General features: G+C 44.4%; 1 protein-coding gene and 1 long non-coding RNA gene across 2 annotated transcripts; one reads left to right on the top strand and one right to left on the bottom strand.

Moving 5' to 3' along the window:
- Nucleotides 1-1,136: 1,136 nt before the first annotated feature.
- LRAT (lecithin retinol acyltransferase) lies at nt 1,137-9,004 on the bottom strand. Its single transcript, XM_038559078.1, is given in 4 exon segments — nt 1,137-2,994; nt 7,226-7,435; nt 7,437-7,767; nt 8,892-9,004. Coding segments are annotated over 3 exon segments (693 nt in total). The 5' UTR covers nt 7,767; nt 8,892-9,004; the 3' UTR covers nt 1,137-2,841.
- A 6,901-nt stretch (nt 9,005-15,905) lies between these two features.
- LOC111090106 lies at nt 15,906-25,863 on the top strand. The gene is made up of 4 exons (XR_005370914.1): nt 15,906-17,769; nt 19,077-19,332; nt 20,292-20,518; nt 25,815-25,863. It is a non-coding gene; the product is annotated as an uncharacterized LOC111090106 (long non-coding RNA).
- Nucleotides 25,864-26,860: the final 997 nt, after the last annotated feature.

Raw genomic sequence — 26,860 nt, 5'->3', positions numbered from 1 at the left:
TGTACTTTGCGGAGTTACCTTTCTGAACTCAAATGTCCACTGCCGGTTCATAAAGTCCAAACTTCTTGGTCTACACAAAACTTGCATCACTTGATCATTGCTCTCCTTTTCCAACACCTCTCCTCATCACCCTTGCTCCACACTAACCTCTGAACCACTTGCCTCTGCCTAATTACTCCATGCAGTTTCATGCTATAGTCAACGAACTTGTGTGCTAGGCATGTTGTAGACAGTTGTCCTGCATTCGCTCATCCTGTTCCCAATGTGTAGAATGCCCTGCCTAAATCTGTGCCCCTTGGAAGACATCCCATTTTTTCCAAGTCTCAGTACACAGTCCCTATAATTTTGGCCTTCTCGGTTAAAACTAGCCAGGTCATTTTCTGTGCTTTAAATCCGCTCTACTATGTAGTCTTAATGCTTCGATGTCAATGAGGCCACAAACTCGGAGGCCCAGGTCTCATTCTTCTTTTCCTTCCTAGTACCTGCACAGTACTTGACACATTATTTCACCTCAGCCCCAGCTAGTTCTTTGGCCTTCATCTACATATGGCAACAACATAAGCAACAAAAAGCTGTGTTAGACACTGCTTATCATTTCACAAGTTAGAAGGGAAATTTAGAACTGTAAGGGATTTGCAGAATCATAAGGATGAACCTTAGTTAATGAAGCCCAGAGACATTCATTAGAGACACAGAAATACCTGTTTCTTCCACGACCACAATCAGGGATCTATGCTGCTTCTAACTTGCTAACTGAGCACAATAAAACAAAACTTTCCTTTGTCCTAAGTTCAACAGATTCTAGTGTTGTGGAATACTGAATAAATAAAACCTTCCTTCCAGTTTCCTCTTCCTGTAAATAGTAGAACACATCAATGTATACAGTATTAATTAGAGATCGTGAAATTACAACAGGTCAGTGTCTAGCATATAATGAGCACTCAAATGAACTAGGAATTGGATCTTACTTTAAGGATATGAAGTAGGACTAATTATGTTAATTCTAACCTTAGTACTTCCCTTAGCATTTAATAAGAGATCGTACCTTTGAACACATATTTAACAACAGGCAGTGTTTTTTGCTACCGGAAATACTGAAAACCTGCAAAAAAGGTAGTTATTTTAGGAGGACACCATATGTTTAAAAAATCAATTTATTTAAACAGTTGCTACAAAGGTAATATATAGTAAGTGAAAAACCTCTAATACAATGCAGTTCACATAGTGCTTGCTTTCAAGTACACATACTTAAGATAATTTTAAGTGGTTGGAATAGGCCCAAAGAACCTTTATGCCATTTCATGTTTTGGTGTTGCCATTTCATGTTTTAACAACTTAAAACATTTAAATGATTAAACACAAAGTTCAATTACTATTAAGCTCCAACTGAATTTGTTGTAAATTAGTGGTAGCAAAACATCAGTTATGCTAAAATCTGCTCTTAAATTTCTTCTGATTGCGTCACTGGGTAAATGACTCCACTCTCCCTGTATCACTCAATAATGGTGACTCATTATTTTGTGATTCCTGATAGTTCATAAAGCAATTTTAATACTGGAAATGCAAGTCTAGCTTGTGGCCTAGTTTTTATAAGTTTGGTAATTCTGCAAAAGTACATGAACGCTCGCTCTAACAGTGCAACATCTCAACTCTTGACAGGCTCAGTGTAATCAATTTTCATGCGTGGTGGTACGGAGACACTCAAAACCTACTTCTGACAGTTATTTCCTTGTGGCATCCTTCTTTTAAGAATGGAAACTATGCAATGAAATGAAGAAGTCCATTAGAAGACAAATCTGAGGACTTTAAAAAATTATACATTAGTAAGTGCTTTAAAAGGTAAACCATCCAATGACATATATGCAAGTTATACCATGGATGCAAAGGTCATAAGAAAACAGACGAAGCTTATTTTTATATTTACTTCTACAAATGCTCCCTGGTAACCACAATGGTATAACATAGCAATCAAGTACAAACTTAATTTGTCTCTCATCAGTCTGTGTATAGGTGGACACTTGCATATTCAATTGGCCCATACACACTCCAAGTATCCAAATTACTTCAATCCTATATCCATTTGCCTCTCAAGAGTGCTTGAACGGCACCAGAGTGACACATAAGAGATAAAAAAATTAACAAATGCCAGGCTTCTGAGTAAGTAAAGCCAAATGAAATTGTTCAGCTGATGCTATAATAGGTATTCCTGCAAGAAAATGCAGATTTCTATAGTTCTTCTAGTCAGTTTCTTTATCACTAAACTCTAACTTTGCCAACAGGATTTCAAGCAATGGAAGTATTTTTGATTCATTGGGAATTATATATAATACATGGAAAAAAAAGATTTTGAATCTTTTTTTGCCAATCATGAAACATGTTTTCATCTGAACGAGGGGAAAATCGTTTAGTTTAGTTTAATGTAAGTTTTCCAATGAACCAGAATAAATTTACAATGAAGTTAGTGGTCTCATTCAGTAAGTCTTCTAATCTTCAAATTCAGGCCAAACTGAGAAGAACAATGATTACAGGAGAAAAAAACAAACAAATAATCTCCTGTGGCCATCATCTTAGGGGCTGGTTCTCCTGTAATGATGAATGCTATCAGAAGTTGTCATGTTTCCAAGATTTGCACAGTGCTTTAAAATGGAACTGCCTGAGAAGATTCAGAAAGCCTTTGTTCTTGGGCTTACACAGTAAGCACTTTGAGTGATTCTTAATCACATTTTTATCTAGGACACAGTGTTACAGGTCACATCTTTCTCGACCGATGCTTAAACTTGTGCTCTATAAATATAAACATATTTACACACAGAATACACACACTGACACGGGGATATGAAGTTAGCCAGCCATCCATAAGAAGAATGGAATAAAAATTGCAGGAAGGGTAGTATATGATGCCAAGCCCAGACAGACTATAGATGCCAACCCCAAGACTGCTGAAGCAAGAACACTTCTCTGATCACGAATAATTATCTTCACATTCTCACAGAACTGGAAAATAAAATTGAAGAATATTAGAAAACATGGCTAAAACTGAGAAGGATCACACGTACCAACTAGTAAAGCATAATTTTCTCACCAATTTTCTGTCTAACAGAAAAACTAGTATTTCTCTGATGACTTTGGAAAGAACTGAAGATTGAATAGTTCAGTTCCTTGATTCCACTTCCCATAGTAACTGAAATGATGCTTTAGGCAACTGAGTTCATAATAGCAGCTGCCTTTGTAAATGCAGAATTTTTATAGAAAACTATATATAGAGAATGTAACCACATAAGAGTTATTCAGGATTAAAAGTCAAAACTGTAAACTACCTGTCAATAACATCTAAAATTATATAAGCAAAAGAATCTCTAATCGTGAGTGATAGAATTTAGCTTATTATTATTATTGGTGAATTCAATTCCTATAACCCATCATTTGAAAATCTGATGATACCAATGACAACCTTCTTCCTACGTCTCTAAATCTAAAGGCACAGAAAGTCTAATTTTTTTTTGTCCTATCCCATTCCCTGAATAAATTAAATTCAATCAATTCTGTGACATAAAATTGGCTGCCGGGGATAAAGATAAATTAAATATGATCCATACCCCTGAGGAAGGCATGCTTCTAACATGTGAAAATGTTTCTCTTTAAAAACTAATTTTACTCAGTACTGATGGCTTATGTTTGAGTCCTGGCTCACCTCTTATTAGCTCAAGTAAATCTCTTGTAAATCATTTAACTTGTCCAGACTACCCTCTTCTCTTCCATGGGAATAAGAAGGTTGTTGGGGGGATCCCTGGGTGGCTCAGCGGTTTGGCGCCTGCCTTTGGCCCAGGGCGCGATCCTGGAGTCCCGGGGTCGAGTCCCCCATCGGGCTCCTGGCATGGAGCCTGCTTCTCCCTCTGCCTGTCTCTCTCTCTCTGTCTATCATAAATAAATAAATAAATCTTAAAAAAAAAAAAAAAAGAAGAAGAAGAAGGTTGTTGGGAGGATCAAGTGAAATCTTTAAAGGTACTCTGTATTCTTCTACATGCTGCATAAATGTAAGGCATTACAATGACTATTATTACTGCTACATCTGTTGACAATCATCTCTACCTATTCACTGTCAGGGCAAAATTTAGCAATGAACGGCTTTGTTTTTAATATAGGACTTTTGCTACTCCTACTAGTTTTAAGCTCCTTTTCTAGACATGACACTGTATACGCTTTGATGGTCTCCTACAGTGGCCTATACGGTCCTGAACACCTCGGTTTCTAAGTGCACATAGTATATAAGACCAATTTATTTTAATGCACTCTCTTGACCGTGAGGTTGTCTCTATCCATACTTTTGTAAAATTTCTAGACAAAAAGCTTCCTCTTAGTTATCCAGATGTTGTTTTTCTTACATATCAATCAGATGATTTGTCCCTTTTTACTAAACACTGAGACCTAAACATAACATCTTAAAGTAGTGAAGATGAAACTAAATCGAGTTTTCAGGACAATGAGAAAAGGTGCTTGGCAAATAATGGGAAGTTATACATTCAGGTAAATGAGTAAGCTGTCTTCGTACAATTGTGCTTATTTTGTCTTTTCCCCCAATAATGGTTAATTAAGGAAAACAGAGAATCATTGTGGAATCCCTTCCCCAAAAGATTTTCTCAAGGAGCATCTTATTTCTACTGTTCTGTTCTTGTTCAATGGGCCATTATTAGCCCAGGAGGCATCTCCAGTGATGCTCAACAGGAGGGAATGTCCTGCATTTCTAGGTGTTAAGATGCCTATAGGGGCACTTTTTGAGCACTGAAACCCCCCAAATTAAAAGGGATGTTTGCATTCCTCTTTTGGCAATGAAAAGCAGTACCCGCAACAATAACAAAAACAAAGAGTTGAAAAAAAGCATAAGGCAGAGTAATAGTAATTAAAGGTCTTTATAGTTTACAAAACGCTGAAATTGTTAACAGTAATATAAAACGCCCTTAATTTTATGATTCCTAAACTTGTTAAAAAGAGCTTCACGCTACAAAAAAGCAAAATGTTTTCTTCCCACTAATTTTCAAATTAGTTGTAGGGCTCTCAAGAGGGAAAGTGCTCTTCAGAGTGTTTATAAACTCGAATTTAAGTAAGACAACTTGCAACTCTCAGTGTTAGGTTTACCATAGTATACACAGATGGAGAACTAAACAATCAGACCCCAATTCAAGTCATTCCTTACATCTCTGAAAAGTAGGAATCAGTCCTCCTCCAGTATTAATGACCTACTTCTCTGAAGGCATGTTCAAAAAACAGTTCTTAGAATTGGAAAATTTGGGATGGGGATTTTTTTTTTCCCGAGAAATCTACTCTGGCCAAACTGTTACATCATTCAAAGTGAAGACAAAAAGTCAGTTTCACAAGAGGTGTTAGGCAGCAACAGCAATTTAAAACACTTCTCTACTTCTGTAAAACCTTACAAAGTTTCCAAAGATGAAAAACTACTCCAGCTAGTTATTTATGCAGATTAAATATTTTACTAGCTCAAGGAAAGCCCTTGTACGGTTTTGTTTTGGTTTTGGTCAAAATATAGAATACAGTGCCATCTGTGTTCCATGAAAGAGTAACTCCTAATTACGGATAGAAATACTGTTTTTCCTTAGAGAAATCATTTGCTTGGTTCCTAAATAAATCTGACGTGCTTCCTTTTTGTATACTTTTGGAGCTAGTGTTTGTAAATGTAGTGAAGTTCATTTCTAATCAGGCCTGGACTGGGGCTGTGATTCTTAAATCACTGCACACTGATCTAACAATATTTTTATTTTACTTACAAAAGAATTCCAAGATTGAGTCTGTTGTGGCTCTATAAATAATCTATAAGGAGTTTCATATACCGATGTGTAAAAAGCATGGTACTTGTGTGCTCTGCCACAGAGGAGACAAAGATTTTCCCGTATGGGTCAAAAATTTAATCAAGATGTGGAGCAATAAAAAAATCGGTGGCATGGATGCATTCTTTTGGTCCGAAAAACATCTAAAGGCTAAAACATGAAGCTTATTAGGTGATGGCCCAGGTTTCAATTGAGAGTAAACATTAACAATAACCTCCTTACTATTTTCTATAGTTGAAAGTGGCTGATAGAACAGATCTTAAAAGTTCTTATCAAAGGGAAAACGTTACTATGTAAGGTGACGGATGTTAGCTAAACTTACTGCAGTGATTATTGCACAATATGTACATATATCCAATCATTATGTTGTACACCTGAAACTAATACAGTGTTATATATCAATTATATCTCAATAAAACAGAGACTTGGCAAAAAAAAAAAAACAAAAAAAAAACAATAACCTCTTTAACAACTACAGGGAAGGTTGAGAAAGCTAAATGCAAATGAAGTTGCAGGCTTAAAAAGTTGCCTATCTTTAAATGAGCAGGTTTCAAAAAGAAATTAAAAAAAAAATCCATTCCCTCCCCCCCTTTGGATTTGTGGCTAACTTTAATCATCTTTAATGCTAATACTGTTTTTTTTTTTTAAAGTGCCCATAAAAATTACAACATTGAATGGATCTTCTTGAAAATCAATTGTTCTGATCTCTGAGGAACCCATAAACAATCTAACCCACCTTTAGAGCTAATGGTTACAGGATGCCTAACAATGAGGAAGTCTAGATGGGGATTAAAGCCTGCAAGGAAAGAATTCAGAGTATCAAGGAAATGACTTCTCCGAAGCCAGAAGGGATCTATCTACCAGGGAGGTCTTTGTACTGGGAATTTTGATAGGTTTCAAGTGAGCAAAGGGAATCCAGGCCACAGCTTACAGACGGAGAAACCTGCCCGATTCCTTAATTTTGAAGGCACAGCAATTTGTACACAAGGTTATAGATAAAATACAAACTCTGAGTGCCTTTCTTCCAGTTGCAATTCTTGGGAAAATCTGCAAGCACACAGCGACAGAGTTTCTCTAGAGCCCCCCCCCCCTTACCCCCACCTGCTCTTTAGTCGTTTCGACTACTGGGTGCACACCCTGAGGGCCTCGGCAGCAGTAACTGGGTAGATTTGCAATCGCCGGCGGCGGTGCTGCAATCGCCACACTCCGGACCGTGCATCTCGAGGTTACCTTGCAGGGGACAACCACGCCTTTTATTTACTTAGCCTCTTTTAGGAACACCAGAGAGCTCGCTCCTTGTTCCAGGACTCAATCCCTGATCCCAGAGTATATGGGAAAAGGCTAGGGATGGGGAAGGGCGAGTCCCCGGCGAGTCCCACGTGTACCTTGTCGGCCTGGGGGCTGACCGGGGTGCCGAACCTGCAGTAGGTCACGAAGTGCTCGCAGTTGTTCCACAGGAGGCTGTAGGAGGTCATGCCCAGCAGCTTCTCGGCCCTCTGCGCCACCTCTTCGTTGAGCAGCGCCTTCTTCTTGAGGGACTGGTCCAGGTGATTGACCAGGATGTCGGCTCCGTAGGCGAAGTCCTCCACGGTGTCCTACGCGGATGCTCGCTACCCTGCCAATGACGCCCAGGATGAGACGCTTGTTGGACACCACCTTCTGGGTGAGCCCCGTGTCGTCGGTCAGGGCCAACAGGATGTCGGGCATCATGTGCGCCACTCGGTTGTCGCCCAGGTAGATGCCGTAGTGGGTCAGGTGCGTCCGGGGCACTTCCAGCACGTCGCCGCGGAGGAAGGAGCTGGTATCGTAGAAGCCGCGCCTCGCCTGGTCTTCGCCCGCGGTGCCCGCACTGAAGAGCCGGAGGTTGGAGAGGAGCAGCAGCTTCTCCAGCAACAGGGACAGCGCCTCCAGCATGGGGTTCTTCATCCTGCGGGGGACAGCGAGTGTCGGGGGCACGGCCGCCGCTGGCGCGCGGGGACCTCACCTGCAGGCGGGCGGCCCGGGGCCCGGGGGGCGGGGGGCGCCGAGGGAAGGGGGGAAGCCTGGACACGGGTCTGGGCGCCCCGCACCGGGAACGGGGAGGACGGGGGCCCGGGGCCCGGGGCTGCACCGAGGGAAGGGGGGAAGCCTGGAGACTGGTCTGGGCGCCCCGCACCGGGGGCGGGGAGGACGGGGGCCCGGGTCCCGGGGGTGCACCGAGGCAAGGGGGGAAGCCTGGAGACTGGTCTGGGCGCCCGGCACCGGGAGCGGGGAGGACGGGGGCCCGGGTCCCGGGGGTGCACCGAGGCAAGGGGGGAAGCCTGGAGACTGGTCTGGGCGCCCCGCACCGGGAGCGGGGAGGACGGGGGCCCGGGTCCCGGGGGTGCACCGAGGCAAGGGGGGAAGCCTGGAGACTGGTCTGGGCGCCCCGCACCGGGAGCGGGGAGGACGGGGGCCCGGGTCCCGGGGGTGCACCGAGGCAAGGGGGGAAGCCTGGAGACTGGTCTGGGTGCCCCGCACCGGGAGCGCGGAGGACGGGGGCCCGGGTCCCGGGGGTGCACCGAGGCAAGGGGGGAAGCCTGGAGACTGGTCTGGGTGCCCCGCACCGGGAGCGCGGAGGACGGGGCCGGGGGCCGGGGGGCGCGCGGTGGCGGCGGCGGCGGCGGGGGCGGAACGCACCTGGGGCCGGGCGGGGGCGCAGGGCCGCGCGGAGCTGGGCGGCGGGGCGGCCTCGGGGACCTTTTAGCGCCGCCGGGGGGCGGGGCCGAGGCCGTCACGGCCGCGGCGGCAGCGCTGATTGGGCGCCCGCGGCGAGCGCGGCTCCCCCGAGGGGCGCAACGGCCCGGAGCCCCGGATCCCGGGCGGACGCCGCTGCCCTCGGCCGCTCGCCCGCGAAGCCCTCCCACCCTGCGGGCGGCCGCACGGAAGCCCCCGCACCTGTCCGGACGGGGGCGCCTTCTGGGCAGCCTGGGAGTCCCCGGGGGACGGTCCTGGGTCGCACCATCTCCCCCCGAAGGCCGGGTACCCAGGGCTTTCCAGAGTGTTTGCATTTACTCTGCGAAGCGCGCGCACCTCCAAAGCCCCGGGCCGCCGTCGCGGATTCCCCGGGGACCTAGTCCCCCGCGCCGCGCGCCGTCCTCCCCTGGACTTGCCCCGAGGCCCGGGGCTGCCAGGCGCCCCGCGCGTCCCCGTGTCCCCGTGTCACGCTCCGGCCACTGGAACCCGCGGCGCCTCTGCGCTCGGGCGCGCCGGTGACCGTTGAGCGCGCGGCTCCCAACGGTCGTTTGAAAACCGGCGAAGCCCCCAACGACCGCCTGCAAAAGGCGGATTAACGCCGTTTATTTCCCTAGCTTCGGGGTCAGAGGGACGAGCGCGGCTTCACGCACCCAGACTCTGCCACTTGCAAAGCGCCGCCGCCCGGAGGTGGCCGCGGTCCCCGGGCGCCGCCGAGCGAGCTGCAGCAGGTCCCGCCCCGCTCGGCACGCGGCGTCCCGGCCCCGCGCGGGGTTCGGGGCTGACGCGGGATGTAAATGCTTAAATTCCGCAGACAAAGACCACAATGGGGAGCCCCGGGTGGCTCCACAAAGCTGCCCGATTCGGAGCTAATAGGTTTCCTCGGAAAGCAGCTTCCCCGCCCGCCCGGGGGAGGAGGCTGACTGTGCATGATGGATGAAGGGCCATTCATCTTACCTGGAGGATGAAGGGGACCCTGGAGACCGGGGCGGGGGAGGGGGGGGGAGCCGGGGCGGGGGGAGGCTGCCTCCCAGTTCTCCTCGGACGCCAGCCCTTCGCTCCCACCCCGGGTCCGCCATCCGCCCCGGTCCCCCCGCTTGCCCGTGACTATTGTTCATTTCACAAACGATCCCGAATCGCTCTACAGTCCCGGCAAAGACAAGAAGACCCCCAGCTCCCGCAAACGGATCGAAAGCAGAGGATGGAGAAGCGGGGCAGGCGGCGCATTGGCAATTAGTAATAGTTTATTTCCCCAAATCTAAAGCGCAGAGCCGCGGAGTCGCTGGTGTTAATCCAGCAGCCCCGCCCATGAGCGGTTGTAAACTTTGGGCCGCCGGAGAGAAAACCCGGGGAGTCGGCGGACACGTTTAAAAGCGCGATCCAGGGGATCCCAGGTGGCTCAGCGGTTAGCGCCGCCTTCGGCCCAGGGCGCGATCCTGGAGTCCCGGGATCGAGACCCGCGTCGGGCTCCGTGCGTGGAGCCTGTTTCTCCCTCTGCCTGGGTCTCTGCCTCTCTATCATGAATGAATGAATGAATGAATGAATGAATGAATGAAAGCGCGATCCAGACCTCCGCGCGCACGTGAAACCGCAGACCCGGCGCCCGGCCCTACGGCTCCGGCCACGCGAGCCCGGCACAGTCCTCCCGCGGCGTAGACGCCGGGACCCCCCCGGGTCGGGAGCCAAACGGCTCGGGGAGATCAGAGAGGACCTAGTAATTAGCGATTTCCGTCTCCGGTGGTCACTCCTTCGGCTTATTAACGCCTACGACCGTCTCCCTCCTCCCCCCCGCCCGGGGGCCCTGCGGAGACCGAAGCGAGGAGAGCACGGGGCCCCCGCGGCGCGCCAGCAGCCCGGGGCGCCCAGCCCGGCCGCGAGGGCCGCACCCCACGCGGGGTCCCGCCCCGCCCCGCCTGCGGAAATCCGGCCTCGGGGAACCCAGACGAGGCTGGAGGACGTTTCCGTTTGTCCTGTGTTTGAAGTCTGTCTCCTCAAACCTTCGGCGGGGAGTGGCTGGGGACGATTGGCTGCTTCTCAATTAGAAAAAAAAAAAAAAAGAAAAGGAAATTTGCTGCGTCCTCGAATGAGCTCTTGTGGGCCCAACCGATGTGCCCAGGAGCCCCAGAAACCCCACCTGATGTGCCCAGGAGCCCCAGAAACCCCACCGATGTGCCCAGAAACCCCACCTGAGAGAGGGCCGCTGCTCCCGTTGCTCCCTCCAGGCACACTCCCTAAGGGTTCACGCTAGCGGGCACACGCACACTGATACTTTCCCGTCTGCATCAATTTTAGCTAAACTGGGGGGGGCGGGGGGGCTGTTAGATGTTCCCGGAGAAATCTGACATTAGAAATCTCTCCTTCCAAAAAAAAAGAAATCTCTCCCTCCTACACCAGGAGAATCCTCCTGGGTTGCCAGAAAGACCTCTTGTTTTCCAGACTGTATGAAAGTCAGCTGTCTTCAAACCTCCCTGTGCAAATGCCTCAGAGGCACACAAATGGGTGGCCAGGTGTGGCCTGGGGATCCTAAAAGAGCTGAGGCTTTCCAGGTCAACACCCAGACTTCCCTGAAAGGTCCCGGGACTCGCACCCAGGTCACCTCTTCCCCTACCCTCCCATCCCACAGTGACAGCATCCCCACCTGCGGTTCTCCAGTCTGGGTCCATTTCTCCCAGCTGCACAGGGTTTCTGTGCAGAGGAGGCTGAAATTGGGGCGCAGAGAGCCCGCCTAACTTCTGGGCTTCATCTTGAGCTCATCATGGGTCCCAGGAGAAAGAGGGCCTGCTCTCAGAGACGAGGTGCAGCGTCCAGCAGAAATCTGGAAAATCGAACAAGTTTTCTCCCGGCATACTTCTCGCCTCTGGAGCCCCCCTGTGCCTCAGTGAAGTCTTCAGAGTGGAGGATGTGATCACCAGATTGTGTGCTTCCATAGTTAGGCTCTGAACAAAGCATTTTCTCACTTAACCCTCATTGCCCTGTGAAGTGTCATTTCCCCTTTTACACAGGAAGAAGTTGAGGCTTATAGTTTCGCCTCCATCACTGTGTTGGTGTGGATCAGGACTCAACCACTGGTTTCTCTGCCCCCGGGTCCATCACCCTGGGGAAGGACTGACCTTCCATCAGTCCACCCACCTGTCATCCGTTCATTTATTAAATACCGCTATATGTCAGCTGCTGTGCTTGTCCTGGAAGTTCCATGAAATGCCTAACCCTCAACTTAGATCCCCCGCCTTTCCTCTTTCACTTAGACTTCATTTCCCTGCTTCTCTAGTGCCACGGGAGTCTAATTTTTAGCATCAGTTATCTTCCTGCAAAGGCGAGGAAGGTCTGATTAAGATGCTGGTTAGTAGCATTCCCTCCCCAGGAAGGCCCCAGCACTCGGTGGCCTTGTGGTCCCACACCCTCCTTAGACCTCTGTGCTTCGGTGTCTTGCCCCAGGGCACAGGCTCAGAAGCAGAACCTAGGTTTTCCCAGACTTCTTACCTCTCATACCTTCTTCCCGTCTGGCTTCTAAGCCTGATAAATTTGGTTTCCTAAACTTTGTGTTTTAAAATTAACTGCCCTCCTTTAGGGTTATTTTGTCATTCTTAGATTTTTAAGATTATTAAACTTGGGAGCACATAAATCATGATAATCTTTTTTAAAAATATTTTTTAATTTATTCATGAGAGACACACACAGAGAGAGAGAGAGGCAGAGACATAGGTAGAGGGAGAAGCAGGCTCCATGCAGGGAGCCCCACATGGGACTGGATCCTGGGTCTGCAGGATCACGCCCTGGGCTGAAGGCAGTGCTAAACCGATGAGCCGCCTGGGCCGCCCACTTTTTTTTTTTTTTTTAAGATTTTATTTATTTATTCATGAGATAGAGGGAGAGAGAGGCAGAGACACAGGCAGAGGGAGAAGCAGGTGCCCCACAAGGGGCCTGATGTGGGACTCGATCCCGGAACCCGGGACCACTCCCTGAGCCTGAAGGCAGCCGCTCAGGCCTCGCAAATCATAATCTTAACACCTGTTTTTCTTCTGAGCCATCCTCCTGCCTTCGGTTCATTTACATATGTTCAGGTCTGGCTCCCTGGACACACAGGGCCCCTAACTGGCTAATTCTAAGGGAGTGGGGAGACTAAAGGCTTTGTGCACTTTCCCCTGGGGGCGGAGGAGAAAGAGCAGGTACCTTTCCCTGGAGCCTCCAAGATCGCTGCTACCTAGAGTGTTAGGAATCAATTACTTGCTGCGAGGAAGGCTTCCTTCCCCAGCTTCCTTCCTGGTTGGCTAGCACCTTATTATGAGGGCCCCAGTCCTGCTTATTGTCTTTAGGAAGATTAAATACTGCAGTTTCAGCCAGACAGGATTTAGGGTTTTTTGTTGTTGTTTCTTTGTTTCTTTTGCGAACCATAAAATAAGAACATTGAGCAAAAACAATGTACGTTTCATATGAAGAATCATGACCACAAATATAGCTTCATGTAAATGAACCACAGGTTGAGGAAGCTGTGACATAGAGGATGGAGGCAAAAATCCGGAGTTTAAGGCCTTGTGGTACCATTTACAGCTACATGAACTCAGACGAGTCACTTTGTCACCTCTGAGCCTCAAAGTCATCTTTCTAAAATGAGAATGATATTGCAAAGGGATGCTTGGGAGATTAAATACAATCAAATCTGCGGTGCACACAGAGGATATGCTTTTACTCATAGACCCCTCCTCATGGCTGGGCCCAGAGCCACAAGGGTGAGCGGAAAGTAGGCATGGACGTGTTCTGGCGTTGAGTGCCACCCCACGGGCCAGTCAGCAGACAGCGGGCATGGGGAGGATCACACAGGAGATTCAGAAGCTTCCCTAGAGCTCTGCCCTGCAGCTGCTCACCACCAATGAATTTGTTTATAATTCATAAAAACGGAGGTAAAGGCCAGTCTTGTTTGAAGATGCCTCTCAAAACATACAAAACCCCCAAATGGGGACGCCTGGGTGGCTCAGTGATTGAGCAACTGCCTTCAGCTCAGGGCGTGATCCCAGGGTCCTGGGATCGGGTCCCATGTCAGGCTCCCTGCATGGAGCCTGCTTCTCCCTCTGCCTGTGTCTCTGCCTCTCTCTCTCTCTCTCTCTCTCTCTCTGTATCTCTCATGAATACATAAATTATTTTTTAAAACCCCCCCAAATGTCTATGTTTGAAATGATACAATGACATAATACCAAGGAAGACTGCAAATGTTTGAGATGCCCCATGATAGGGAAAGCACATTTCATTTCAAAACACCAATAATAAATGGCGAGTCGTGTGACGTCTCACTAACTTCATCTTGCTTCCTTTTGATTTCAACTTAGCATTGTGAGGCTATAGTAAATATGAACATTCGGTGGCCCAGATTTGTTTAAAAAAGCAAATACATCATACAGCAATTCGGCAGTGTGGCAGGATACAAAATCAATGCCCAGAAGTCAGTGGCATTTCTATACACTAACAATGAGACTGAAGAAAGAGAAATTAAGGAGTCAATCCCATTTACATGGGTTATACATGAGTTATGTATGCAAAGAGTTATGCACCCAAAGGCATAAGATACCTAGGAATAAACCAAACCAAAGAGGTAAAGGATCTATACTCTAAAAACTACAGAACACTTCTGAAAGAAATTGAGGAAGACACAAAGAGATGGAAAAATACTCCATGCCCATGGATTGGAACAATTAATATTGTGAAAATGTCAATGCTACCCAGGGCAATTTACACATTTAATGCAATCCCTATCAAAATACCGTGGACTTTCTTCAGAGAGTTGGAACAAATCATCTTAAGATTTGTGTGGAATCAGAAAAGACCCCGAATAGCCAGGGGAATATTAAAAAGGAAAACCATAGCTGGGGGCATCACAATGCCAGATTTCAAGTTGTACTGCAAAGCTGTGGTCATCAAGACAGCGTGGTACTGGCACAAAAACAGACACATAGATCAATGGAATAGAATAGAGAATCCAGAAGTGGACCCTCAACTCTATGGTCAACTAATATTTGACAAGGCAGGAAAGACTATCCACTGGAAAAAAGTCTTCAATAAATGGTGCTGGGAAAATTTGAAATCCACATGCAGAAAAATGAAACTAGGCCATTATCTTACACCATACGCAAAGATAAACTCAAAATGGATGAAAGATCTAAATGTGAGACAAGATTCCATCAAAATTCTAGAGGAGAACACAGGCAACACCCTTTTTGAACTCGGCCACAGCAACTTCTTGCAAGATACATCCACGAAGGCAAAAGAAACAAAAGCAAAAATGAACTATTGGGACTTCATCAAGATAAGAAGGTTCTGCACAGCAAAAGAAACAGTCAACAAAACTAAAAGACAACCTACAGGATGGGAGAAGATATTTGCAAATGACGTATCAGATAAAGGGCTAGTTTCCAAGATCTATAAAGAACTTATTAAACTCAACAGCAAAGAAACAAACAATCCAATCATGAAATGGGCAAAAGACATGAACAGAAATCTCACAGAGGAAGACATAGACATGGCCAACATGCACATGAGAAAATGTTCTGCATCACTTGCCATCAGGGAAATACAAATCAAAACCACAATGAGATACCACCTCACACCGGTGAGAATGGGGCAAATTAACAAGGCAGGAAACAACAAATGTTGGAGAGGATGTGGAGAAAGGGGAACCCTCCTGCACTGTTGGTGGGAATGTGAACTGGTGCAGCCACTCTGGGAAACTGTGTGGAGGTTCCTCAAAGAGTTAAAAATAGACCTGCCCTACGACCCAGCAATTGCACTGCTGGGGATTTACCCCAAAGATACAGATGCAGTGAATGACTGAGACACCTGCACCCCGATGTTTCTAGCAGCAATGTCCACAATAGCCAAACTGTGGAAGGAGCCTCGGTGTCCAACAAAAGATGAGTGGATAAAGAAGATGTGGTTTATGTATACAATGGAATATGACTCAGCCATTAGAAACGACAAATACCCAATATTTGCTTCGACGTGGAGGGACCTGGAGGGTATTGTGCTGAGTGAAATACAAGCAGGAAAGGACAAACATTATATGGTCTCATTCATTTGAGGAATATAAAAATTAGTCCAAGGGAATAAAAGGAAAGGAGAGAAAATGAGTGAAAATATCAGTGAGGGAGACAAAACATGAGAGACACCTAACTCTGGGAAATGAACAAAGGGTGATAGAAGGGGAAGTGGGCGGGGGATTGGGGTGACTGGGTGATGGGCACTGAGGGGGCACTTGGGATGAGCACTGGGTGTTATTCTATATGTTGGCAAATTGAACTCCAATAAAAAATTTTAAAAAATAAAATAAATAAAAATAAAATAAAAATAAAAAAGCAAATACAATAGCCTTTGGCTGCATATTTGAAAGGCAATACACCTCCACTGTATTCATATACAAAATAAACGGAGAAATGAGGTACTGTCATCAACCCAACAGGACAGTATTGGCAATCAGCAGTAATGCTAACAACTAGGAACACTGATAAATGCCATGTTATTAATATTTCAAAAATTCTTTGTAAATGCACAGACATTCGAAGGATATAATGACAGGTAACTGCAGAATTTTCCTAATATCAGGTTTAGCTTTAGATCCTCCTAGCTGATGGTGTGTGAGATCTCACAGACTCCTGGGGCCTAGAAGACCTCATGTGTAAAGCTTCTTGAGCTGGATTAGAATGACATACTCTCTAAACCCTCCAAGGTGGAGGTGTGAATGGTCCTGGAGTTTATGAAAATCAGATTATTCAGGCCCGGCAGAGAGTCTTAGCTGTTGTTCTGGTGAATTTTCACAGAGAGTAATTACCAGAAAAAGAAGATAAATCACTGTCCAGTCTTAGAAAATCTAAATAGGATTCACAATAACTGCTTTCAACAATGCAGTGCCTCACTGAATTAAAAAAAAAAAAAAGGTGAGAGAAATCACTCACACTCCAGTGAAACAGTAATTCCGTAAGAAGGGCAGGAGAGACGGGGCAAAAGTTTGGTAGCAGTTGGTGCTGGCAATCAATCAGTGGCTCCTTTGATTACATATGTTTGATCATATAGAAACTTTTATTATTTTTTAATAGAAACTTTTATTATTTTTTAATTTAAATTCAATTAGCCAACTTACAGAGATCACATAGAAACTTTAAATGGTATAAACACCCTGTTTCATAAATATTTTGTAGCAATATCTAGTATTGATATGTTCTTGAAGAGAAATTATTATCTCTTTGATTTCTAAACTGAATTTGAAGGGAAGTAATAAGCGCATCATTCTGGTAGTTTTGTAATTACGTTTACTCTTAACCCACCCCATGCTAAAACAAAATTCAGCGTGGTTCAGCTAAAGCTGACTCATACCTAAACAGCTCAAGCACCTATGAAAAGGGGAAATTTGATTTTAAATTGTCTCGAGTTTCTTAACTGGAAAAAGTCCACGTGGACAGATCTCTCTTTAAGAACTAGGCTGCTTGTGTTCTTCTCTACAGGCACAAACCTTCCTGTTTGAATTAAGTTCACTTATTTTTATCCTGGTTGCCCTCTACAGTGACTTCCCATTAAGTTGAATTACTTGCCTTCTATTTTTGCCCATTCTGTACATGGAATGCATATGAATAGGGGGCTCCTGGCTGGCTTAGTCAGTAGAGCTGTGACTCTCCATCTCTGGGTTGTGAGTTCAAGCCTTATGTTGAGTGCGGAGATTACTTAAAAAAGAAAAAAGCATGTAAGTGGAGCTGAGCTTGGATCACACAGAATTAACACAGAAAATAAATTCAATAACTTTTTCTTTAAAGATGAATTAAAAATCTGTGTAATTGTTTTCATCCACTAGAGGTTGAAATCAGAAATCACTGTAAGTTTAATGTTCAATTAGTTTAACTTTCAAAAAGAATAAAACAGGATATTTGCCCTTTGGTCAAAACTATTTCATGTGTTAACACTTACATATATTACATTTTTTCTTTTCTAATCTGTCATTCTTTTATCTCTCTTACTTAATTCTAGAAGTTGCTAGTCTTAAAGGGAGGGTTCAGATATTTCTCTGTGATATCTTCTAAGGGCACCATCCCCACTGGCTCTAATCTTTGTGGATCAGATGGCATCCAGAAAATCGGAATCCTAAATGCATTCTGGAATCTGGGAATGCAGGCTTACAGTCAGCATGAGAATGGCCCATGAGATCACTTGTCTCTTCTACTAGTGACCTGCCTCCCACAGAAGAGTAAGTAACCAAACCAGCCATGCTGTGAAGCTCAGGGTGCCAGGCCAGAGTCAGCAGGCCGTACCAATGGGGAAGCCATTATAGGGTGATGTTGGTGCCGGGCCCAAAGGCCCGAATTTAGACATCCTTGATGTTGGTAGTAGAATTCCTACATTCAGCCCAGTATCACCCAAAATATTGTCACAACCTACTTTGTGATCTTAAGTAAATTGGTTCCACTCTTCGTGTCCTGTCAGTCCTCCTACAGTAGGTGTGACAGTATCCATTACTTCCTGCTGAAGACTCTCATCATCTCTTCACCTCCTGAACTTTCTGGAATTCAATCGAGCAACAGCTAGAGACAGTCATCCTGCGTGCCTCACTGCCAAGTCAAATACAAGATGACAGTCTGAATTCTCTGTTTTCCTTAAACAATGGCTCTTCCAGCCTTTATTTTTACTTTAGATGAAAGGGACCAGATTTTCTTATACAGTGCCAACCCCCACGCTCCCATCTGAGTTTTGCTTCACTTGGTTTTGGTTATTTCTGGTTAACCACAGTCTGGAAGCAGATGGCCCTCCTTCTGACATATCCTCAGAAGGTTAATAGTAGCCTAACACTACTATACAAAGCCTACGTCATTCACCTCACTGCATCTCATCGTGTAGGCACGATCATCTCACATCATCACAAGAAGGGGGAGTACAGTACAGTAGGAAATTCTGAGAGAGACCACAGTCACGTAACTTTTGTTAGTTTCTTGTTGCTATAATTGGTCTATGATTAGTAATTACGGTTAATCTCCTACTATGCCTAATTTATAAATTAAACTTTAACAGTCTATTGACTGCCCATAGCACTCATAGAAATTTGCAAGAGTCAGCGAGGATCCATAGGGTAGTAGGAAATTCTAGAAACGGGGATGGGAGAGTTCTAATCTCTAGTCCACTTCAACAAATGTGATGGATCTCCAGGTGAACCTCAAGTTCTGTGTGGGCGCCCAGAAATACAACAAGAAATGAGATTCACTCCCCTTCCTAATGAAACACGGAGTCATTAGGTGGGGAGGAGACAGACCCAAATAAAATTTCCATAATTCAGTGTGATGTGCTGAACAGCAGCAGGCACTAAAGGTGTTGGCATACTTCTGAGGGAGCAATCATTTTTTAATTGGGGCAAGAAAAGTGAGGGAAGGGGTGGCACCTAAGTACCCCGAGAAGTCAGAGTTTGCCAGGCACACAGGTGGACAGAACTGGTGCCAAGGGGCCAGGCAAGGGCACAGCATGAATAAAGGCAGGATTTCAAAAAGTGTTTGGTGTATTTTGCAGCACACAAGGTGGATGTGTCTCTGAGTAGAGGTGAGAGCTCCAGCTGGCAGCCTGTGGGGGCCGGTTGCGAAGGCCTCCCATGCCCTGCAGGGACTTCAGGCTCTACTGAGGAGGCAGCAGAGAGCCATCGCAGGCTTCCAGGGAGGTGAACCGTGTGCTCCAAGGTGACTCTGAAGGCAGGGTGGCGAACGGATTGAGGGGAGAAGGGAGAAAAACTGGAAGCAGAGACCAGCTGGAAGGCCATGCAGCTGGGCAGGTGAGAGAGCTAGAATAAGGTGGGGGTCGGGGGGGATGAGATGGAGGGGCAAAGCTTCTTCTAGAGATAAAGGAATAAGGTGAGTCCAGGCATGATTCTGCAGTTCCCTTACTGGGGCAACTGGACCAACAGTAAGAGGAGGAGGAAGGGAGGCATAGGTAGAGGTTTATGGGAGGAAAAATGAGTTTAGTTTTTAAAAAAGATTTTGTTTATTTGAGAGAGAGAATGCAGAGTGTGAGAGAGTGCATGAGGGGGGCAGGAGCAGAGGCAGAGGGAGAAACAGACTCCCCACTGACCAGGGAGCCTGATGCAGGACTTGATGCCAGGGCCCCAGGATCATGACCTAAGCCGGAGGCAGATGCCTAACCGACTGAGCCACCCAGGTGCCCCATGAGTTTAATTTTTGATAGATTTTCTTTCTGTTAAGGACTTGCCATATGTTTACAACAATCTGAATTTCAGCATAATGTAGGTTGTTGGCTTAGACAAGAAGCACAGCTGAAGATGTGAGTTGTTTTTAGCAGCTCTACAATCCCTTCCTTTAACCAATGACCAAAGTTCAGAATGACTTCATGGGCTTCGGATAATTCAAATGATGGATTGAAAAACAGCAGAACTACAGGGACGCCTGGGTGGCTCAGTGGTTGAGTGCCTTCGGTTCAGGGCGTGATCCCAGGGTCCTGGGATCGAGACAGGGAGCCTGCTTCTCCTTCTGCCTGTGTCTCTGCCTCTCTTTCTGTGTCTCTCATGAATAAATAAATAAAATCTTAAAAGACAGCAGAACTACAGAGAAGCTGAATTTAGGATAATTTATGTACTTCTAACCTTCTAAAATAGATGGAATAAGATCATTTCTGTGGTTTCTCATGTTTGAGACATTAACCATGTGATGCGGTGAGAAATATGAAAGAGATATAAAAGGCTATAAAGTACATCCACTGTTACAAATTTCATTTCAGGCAAGTCTTACTGGGAATGTTTTTCCCACGTTAGATACCTAAGAATTGCTTCACAGAGCCTCCCATCAAGAGCCTCCAACTGAACAGGTCTGAGGTGGAGGCAGGAATCTTCATTCTAACAAGCACTCCAGGTGATCTTCAGGCAAGTGGCCCTCACACCTTGAGAACCACCTTTACTGAAGATCTTCTTTTTTATAATTCTGCTAAACCCAGGTCATTGACAAAAGGTAATGGGGCTGAGCGAAGTTCATAATGGAGTCTTCATGGTAAAGTATATACGTGAGAACTTACGAGAAGCTTCCACCTACTACACAAAATTTTGTAACAATACTTTTATCAAAAATCACATAGCTACCACTAGTTGTCAATTATCATTAAGAAGATCTAAATATAGCAAAGTTTCAAAGTGATAGGTAAATTTTAAGACTAAATGATACACTGGAGTGAGCTCAAGTTACTGACTTTAGTTCCTTCTTAGGACGATCCAGGCATATTTCAACCCAGTTCCATTGTACGTGGGTGGCTTCAGCTGGTTCTGGACAATGATAACGCAGAGTAACTTTCTTTACCTCAAATAATGTCTTTCCTTAATCTATAGAATACTGAACATTCTTTAGCTTCAAGATTAAATCATATATGAACGGTTTTCTTGAATCTTGAGACACAAGTTTTCTAAGCAACATTTATAATGAAGATAACTGTTTTGCACCAAGTTCTCCAAAGAGACTTCCCTCCTATTTTCTTCCTCATTCAGAAAGTTCTGTGGTATTAGTTCATACGTTATGTTTTATAGAATGGTGTTGATGCAGGCTAATGTCAACCCGTGGAAAGGACACCAAAGGGAAAACATTCAATGTTTAGGCGCTCGCCTGTGGATCACTCCTCAGTGAGGCAGTGCTTCCACCACCAAGAGAACTTTTCAAAACAAAGCTCAATATATATATATGTTCCTAGCAATCCATATGTAAAGAATTTTTAAACGAAGATGAATTATGATAAATTTTTACCAAATATAAGGGCTGCTAAAGGAAGTAGCTACCCCCCAAGGAAACCCCATACCAGCCTTAAAATATTAGCCATAAAAATTAAGGAGATTTAGATGTAAATACGCATATAAATAGATGTTTTACTCAAGAAGGCAGTGAGTGAGGGGTGCCTGGATGGCTCAGTCGGTTAAATGGCAGACTCCTGAGTACAGCTTACGTCATGATTTCAGGGTTTGAAGATCAAGCCAGGCACCAGGCTCTGCACTGGGCATGGAGCCTGCTTAATAGTCTCTCTGCCCTCCCCCAGTCATGCTCTCTCTCTTTCTCTGTCTTAAAAAAAAGAAATGTAGTGAGTGAAACACCAATGCTGAGTTCATCCTCACCCAAGATAACCTTTACTCAAAAAAGAAAAGGACTTGTAAATGGCAAGAGAAAGGCATTTTTTTCTTTTAACTTTTGGTATAATTACAAAGAGTTGCAAAAATTATGTAAAGAACTTCCATGTATTCACCCAGATTTTCCAAATTTTGCTTTATCCTTTCTCTGTGTACACGCACGCACACACACACACACACACACACACACTCATGTTTATACATATATACATTTTTTTTCTGAATTGATTGAGTGTAAGTTGTAGATATGATGCCCCTTCACCCCTAAATCCTTCAATGTGTTTCCTGAAAGTAAAGACATTCTCTTAAATATCATAGTATCATTATCAAAATTGGAAAATTAACATTGCTACAATGATCTAAACTACAGATTTATTTAGGATTTTCCAGTTAGCCTAGTAATGTCTGCTATAGCAAAAGAAAATTCCAATTCTTAGGTTGCAGTCAGTTGTTACAGTTGGCTCATCTCCTTTAATCTAGAACAATTTCAATCTCTTTCTTTCACAACACTGACATTTTTGAGGCCCATGAATGCAATCCCACTCTTCTGCAGCATATCCACCAATCCGTGTTTGATATTCCTCTTGATTGGGCTCAGGGTATGCATTTTTGGCAGAAATACCACAAGAGTAATGTTTTCCTTTTCATATCAGTAGGCGCGTGATGTTGATTTGGTTGATTCTGGTTAATGGGTTACTAGTGAGAAAGAGAAAAGCAGTCCCTGACATCTGGCGTCTGAGAATGCCACTTGCTAGTGCTTGGCGTGTTGCTAGGAGATGCCCTAGCACTCAGAGCTGGGCCCTGGTGTTCCTATGTTGAACATAATCTGTTTCACAAAACATCAATATTCGTCAAGGCTACTCTGTGACCTTGTGACAAGACCCCCTCCATTATCATGTCTGAACACAGACAAAACAATGAACACTGTCATCATTGCAAAAATGGCCAAGACTCCCTTTCTCTTGGCTGATATATATGCCTGTGGCTGCTTTGCCAATTACAGCTCTTGCTTTAGTCTACTCTTCCTTCCTTCCGCATAAGATTTCCGGAGACACGCATTGACAGGATTACCCACTTTTCCTGACGACTTCCAACTCAGAACCACTTTCTTTACCCCTCCGCAGTTACCTAACAGCCTCCCACCAATCCGCCCCATGCTTTCCCACTGTGTGCACTCTTCCTTACTGCCGTGATTAATAATCCCAACTCGTTCAACTACAGGTGCGCTCCTGGTGGTCTCAACCTGCAAGGCACTGATGCTAGTGATGCTAACTGCTCCGTGGAGACTATTGATATGTTCCAGTAATATCTAACTTTCTACCACAGTCTTAGTATCCATTGATGATTCTTGCCTGAATCGGTTCTTACTAGGATCATGGCCTGTGATGCTGTGATTTATGATAAGAAATGTATTTGGTCTTTCTCCCATTTCTAACACGAAACTCCTAAAACCTTTGCAATTTCTTAAGTGATGAGAAGAATAAAGGTGTCTTTTGTTATGTGAATGAGGTGACTTCTGCAATGCCCCTAGATCACTTAAGGATGGGGGTGGTCACCAGTGGAACAACCAGGTAATTAGAAGGTTGGCATTTCCAGTCCCATCCCCCACTGACCTTCACTGAGGAGGGAGGGGCTGGAAGTTAGATCAGTCACCAGTGGCCAATAACTTAATCAACTATGCTATGTAAGGACACCCCATAAAACCTCCACAGGACAGGGTTCCTAGAGCTTCCAAGTTGGTGAACACATGGAGATGCAGTGACACTGCCATGCCTGGAAGCAGCACAGAAGCTCCAGTGTCTTCCCACCTACCTTGCCCTATGCATCTCTTTCATCTGGCTATTGTTGAGCTGTATCCTTTTTACAATAAATAGGTAATCTAGTGAATAAATGGGTTTCCTGAGTTCTGTGAGCCGCTCTAGCAAATTAAGCAAACCCAAGGAGGGAATTATTGGACTCTCTGGTTTACAGTCAATCAGTCAGAAGTATAGGTAACAACCTACGCTTTAGAGGAGCATCTGAAGTGCTGGTGGAGAACTGAGCCCATAGCCTATATCTAGCTCCAGGTTGTGTCCTGGTTTGCGAGCTCTAGGTAGACAGTGTCAGAATTGAGTTGAATTGTAGGATATTACCATTTGGAGTTGGTGCCCAAAGAATTGTTTAGTGTTAAGAGAAAACCATACTCCAATCTTGTGCCATTGAAATTGGGTCCAGAAATTCAAAATACTACCAAGTGGTAATTTTCCTGTTTTCATCATCCTTTCTATAGTAAGATATTAGATTTCTATCATAAGGAAAAACTTTCCATTCTCCCCTACTCGTTAATATTATTTTGGGTTTCATTGTATTCTTATTTTATCCAGTGGATTACAATCCATTCGTGTTATTTATTTTGATGTTCAAATTATTATCATCACCAAATTATTACCATCATTACCAAGTTTGCCTTGTGGGAGCTCCTTCAGACTGGCCTGTGTATTCTGGATTTGTCTCTTATTCTTTGAGCATTTCTCCACTTTCTGCCACCACAAGATATTCCAAGCTTATCTTTTTCTTTCCTACCCCAATTCTCAATCAGCCATTTATCCATACAGCCATTGTTTCTCCTAGTGTAAAATATTTAGAAATAAAAATCTGGATACTTGGTCTATTCATTACTATTGCTTCTAGGCCCTCTCAGCTGACAGAAAAAAATAATTATATATATATATATACACATATATGTATATATATCCACATATGTTGTAATCTATATTTATTTCCATGTCTGTCTATATACATTAAAAACCATAAGTTTATCCTGATACCCCTAATCTAACCCCATAGGGGTCCTTGTAGAATTGGAAGGCATTTTATTTATTTTTAGTTTTCTTTTTTTTTTTTTAAGATTTTATGTATTTATTCATGAGAGACAGAGAGAGAGAGAGAGAGAGAGAGGGGGCAAAGGGAGAAGCAGGCTCCATGCAAGGAAGCCCGAGGTGGGACTCGATCCCCGGACACGGGATCATGCCCTGAGCCAAAGGCAGACACTCAACCACAGAGCCACTCAGGCATCCCAGAAGGCATTTTAAATACACATATGCATCATGGGTGAAAGGTAAAAAGCATGTCCTCGACCATAGCAGCTTTAAGTGAAGAACATCTTATTGGATAGATACAATATGGTCCTTATGAACAAGCATGGCCAGGCTGTGTTAGCAATCCCTCTTCCTAAAGCTCTGATTAGACTCTAGCCATAGTTTCCTCCGGGCACGGTCCTTAACAGTTACTGGTCTGCCCTCCCAAGTGTCAGCAGTGGTAATGATGATGCCCTTCATATCAGCAATGGGCTCCCATCAAATCCTAAGTTGACTTTCCCCAGTGTTTATTTATTTATTTTTTCCCCACTGTTTAATTGACAATTAGTTGAAGAAAACTTATGTCAGGGTCAAACGTGCATTTTAATGTACAGAAACATCCTTCCAGTTTCTTTGCTATAGCATCAGCACTAGCACTGGCATACTGCTATCAGCCTTAAAATTCAAAACCGTTTGCCAGGATGCAAAATTGATAGTAGACAGCAAGAAGTCTACATACGGCACCTATTATATTAATCATGAGGCTGATATCAAGATGTTATTTTTCCCCCTAAATTTTTTTGCCTTCAAGCTTTAGCCTTTGAGCATTGACCAAACCATATGCCACAAAATATGCACTGAAGTCAGAATATCTCAACAGATAGGTTCATGAGAGTGTTTACTGGTAAGATTTACTAATGACCACAAGACAGATATATTGTATGTTCTGTTCAATGTTCTTTGGGCTCAGAGCATGGGAAAAAGATATATATGTATATGAATACATACATATATAGTACATATAGTATGTACTAATAGATTATTTTATATATATGTGTCTTCATTTATACTTATGTGTCCGTATACATGAATGGAGGTCATTCTGAGAAGATCACCACTGTCCAGGACAGGGTCACAGGGGTGACCAAGATGTGTATCCGTGAAAGGAGAAGCAGAAATGAGGAAATTAAGTGAAAAAATAAAAGTGGCTGAACTGCTGGGATATAGTATGGATACTTTCATCTAGTCACAAAATATTTTCCTTATGATATTTTTTTTAATTTTTTTTTTATTTATTTATGATAGTCACACAGAGAGAGAGAGAGGCAGAGACACAGGTAGAGGGAGAAGCAGGCTTCACGCACCGGGAGCCCGACGTGGGATTCGATCCCGGGTCTCCAGGATCACGCCCTGGGCCAAAGGCAGGCGCCAAACCGCTGCGCCACCCAGGGATCCCCCTCCTTATGATATTTTAAATAGTTTTTGCCAATTTCTTGAATAACAATGTGGAAAAATGAATACAATTGCAATTATGCAAGGATGTATAAAAGCAATAAAATTATTATGGATGTAGAATAAATATCGTGGTTGATTGTGCAGGCACTGATAGGAGAATTTACACATTCAACATCTGTCCTAGCATTAAGACTGATAGAAGACAACGTCATCGTCAATTCTTTAAAACAGTTCTTCATTTTCTTCATATATTCATTTTGTGAATATTGCATGTATTGTGTTAATCATCAGACTGGTATAAGGGAGGATTATTATTTCCTCTTAGACTTTTTACCTTGAGGAATTGAAACAACTAGCCTTTGATTTTGTTTTTCCACTGTGCAATTTCAGTTACCAATTTTCCATAGTATTAAAAACATTCATGGGGCACCTGGGTGGGGCTCCTCAGTTAAGTGTCTGACTTCAGCTCAGGTCATAATCTTGGGGTCCTGGGATCCAGCCAGGTAGGGCTCCACACTCAGCAGGGAGTCTGTTTGTCTGTCTGCCTCTGCCTGCACACCCCACCCACTCCTGCATGCTTGTGCCCACACTCATTCACTCTCTCAAATAAACAAATAAAATCTTTTAAAAAATACATTCATTATTACTCAAATGGATAATATCTATGTTTAAGAGCAATTTCTAAATGCATCCTTTCAAGCAAAGATTAATTTTGAATAAGGAAACCTGCCTTAGCTTACTATTTCCTTTGTAAGTTAATGACTGTTAATATACATTTGACTCATTTTTTCCTTCTACATATAACCAAGTAGAATGTGGGCTTAACGAAGAGATTGAACATTATATAAGAACCGTTATTTATGACACTTTTATAATTACTGCAATTACATTCAAAA

Source organism: Canis lupus, chromosome 15, assembly GCF_011100685.1.
Source record: "Canis lupus familiaris isolate Mischka breed German Shepherd chromosome 15, alternate assembly UU_Cfam_GSD_1.0, whole genome shotgun sequence".
Taxonomy (NCBI): Eukaryota; Metazoa; Chordata; class Mammalia; order Carnivora; family Canidae; genus Canis; species Canis lupus.
Note: the sequence above shows the minus strand (reverse complement) of the source record. Positions and strands in the feature narration are given on the sequence as shown.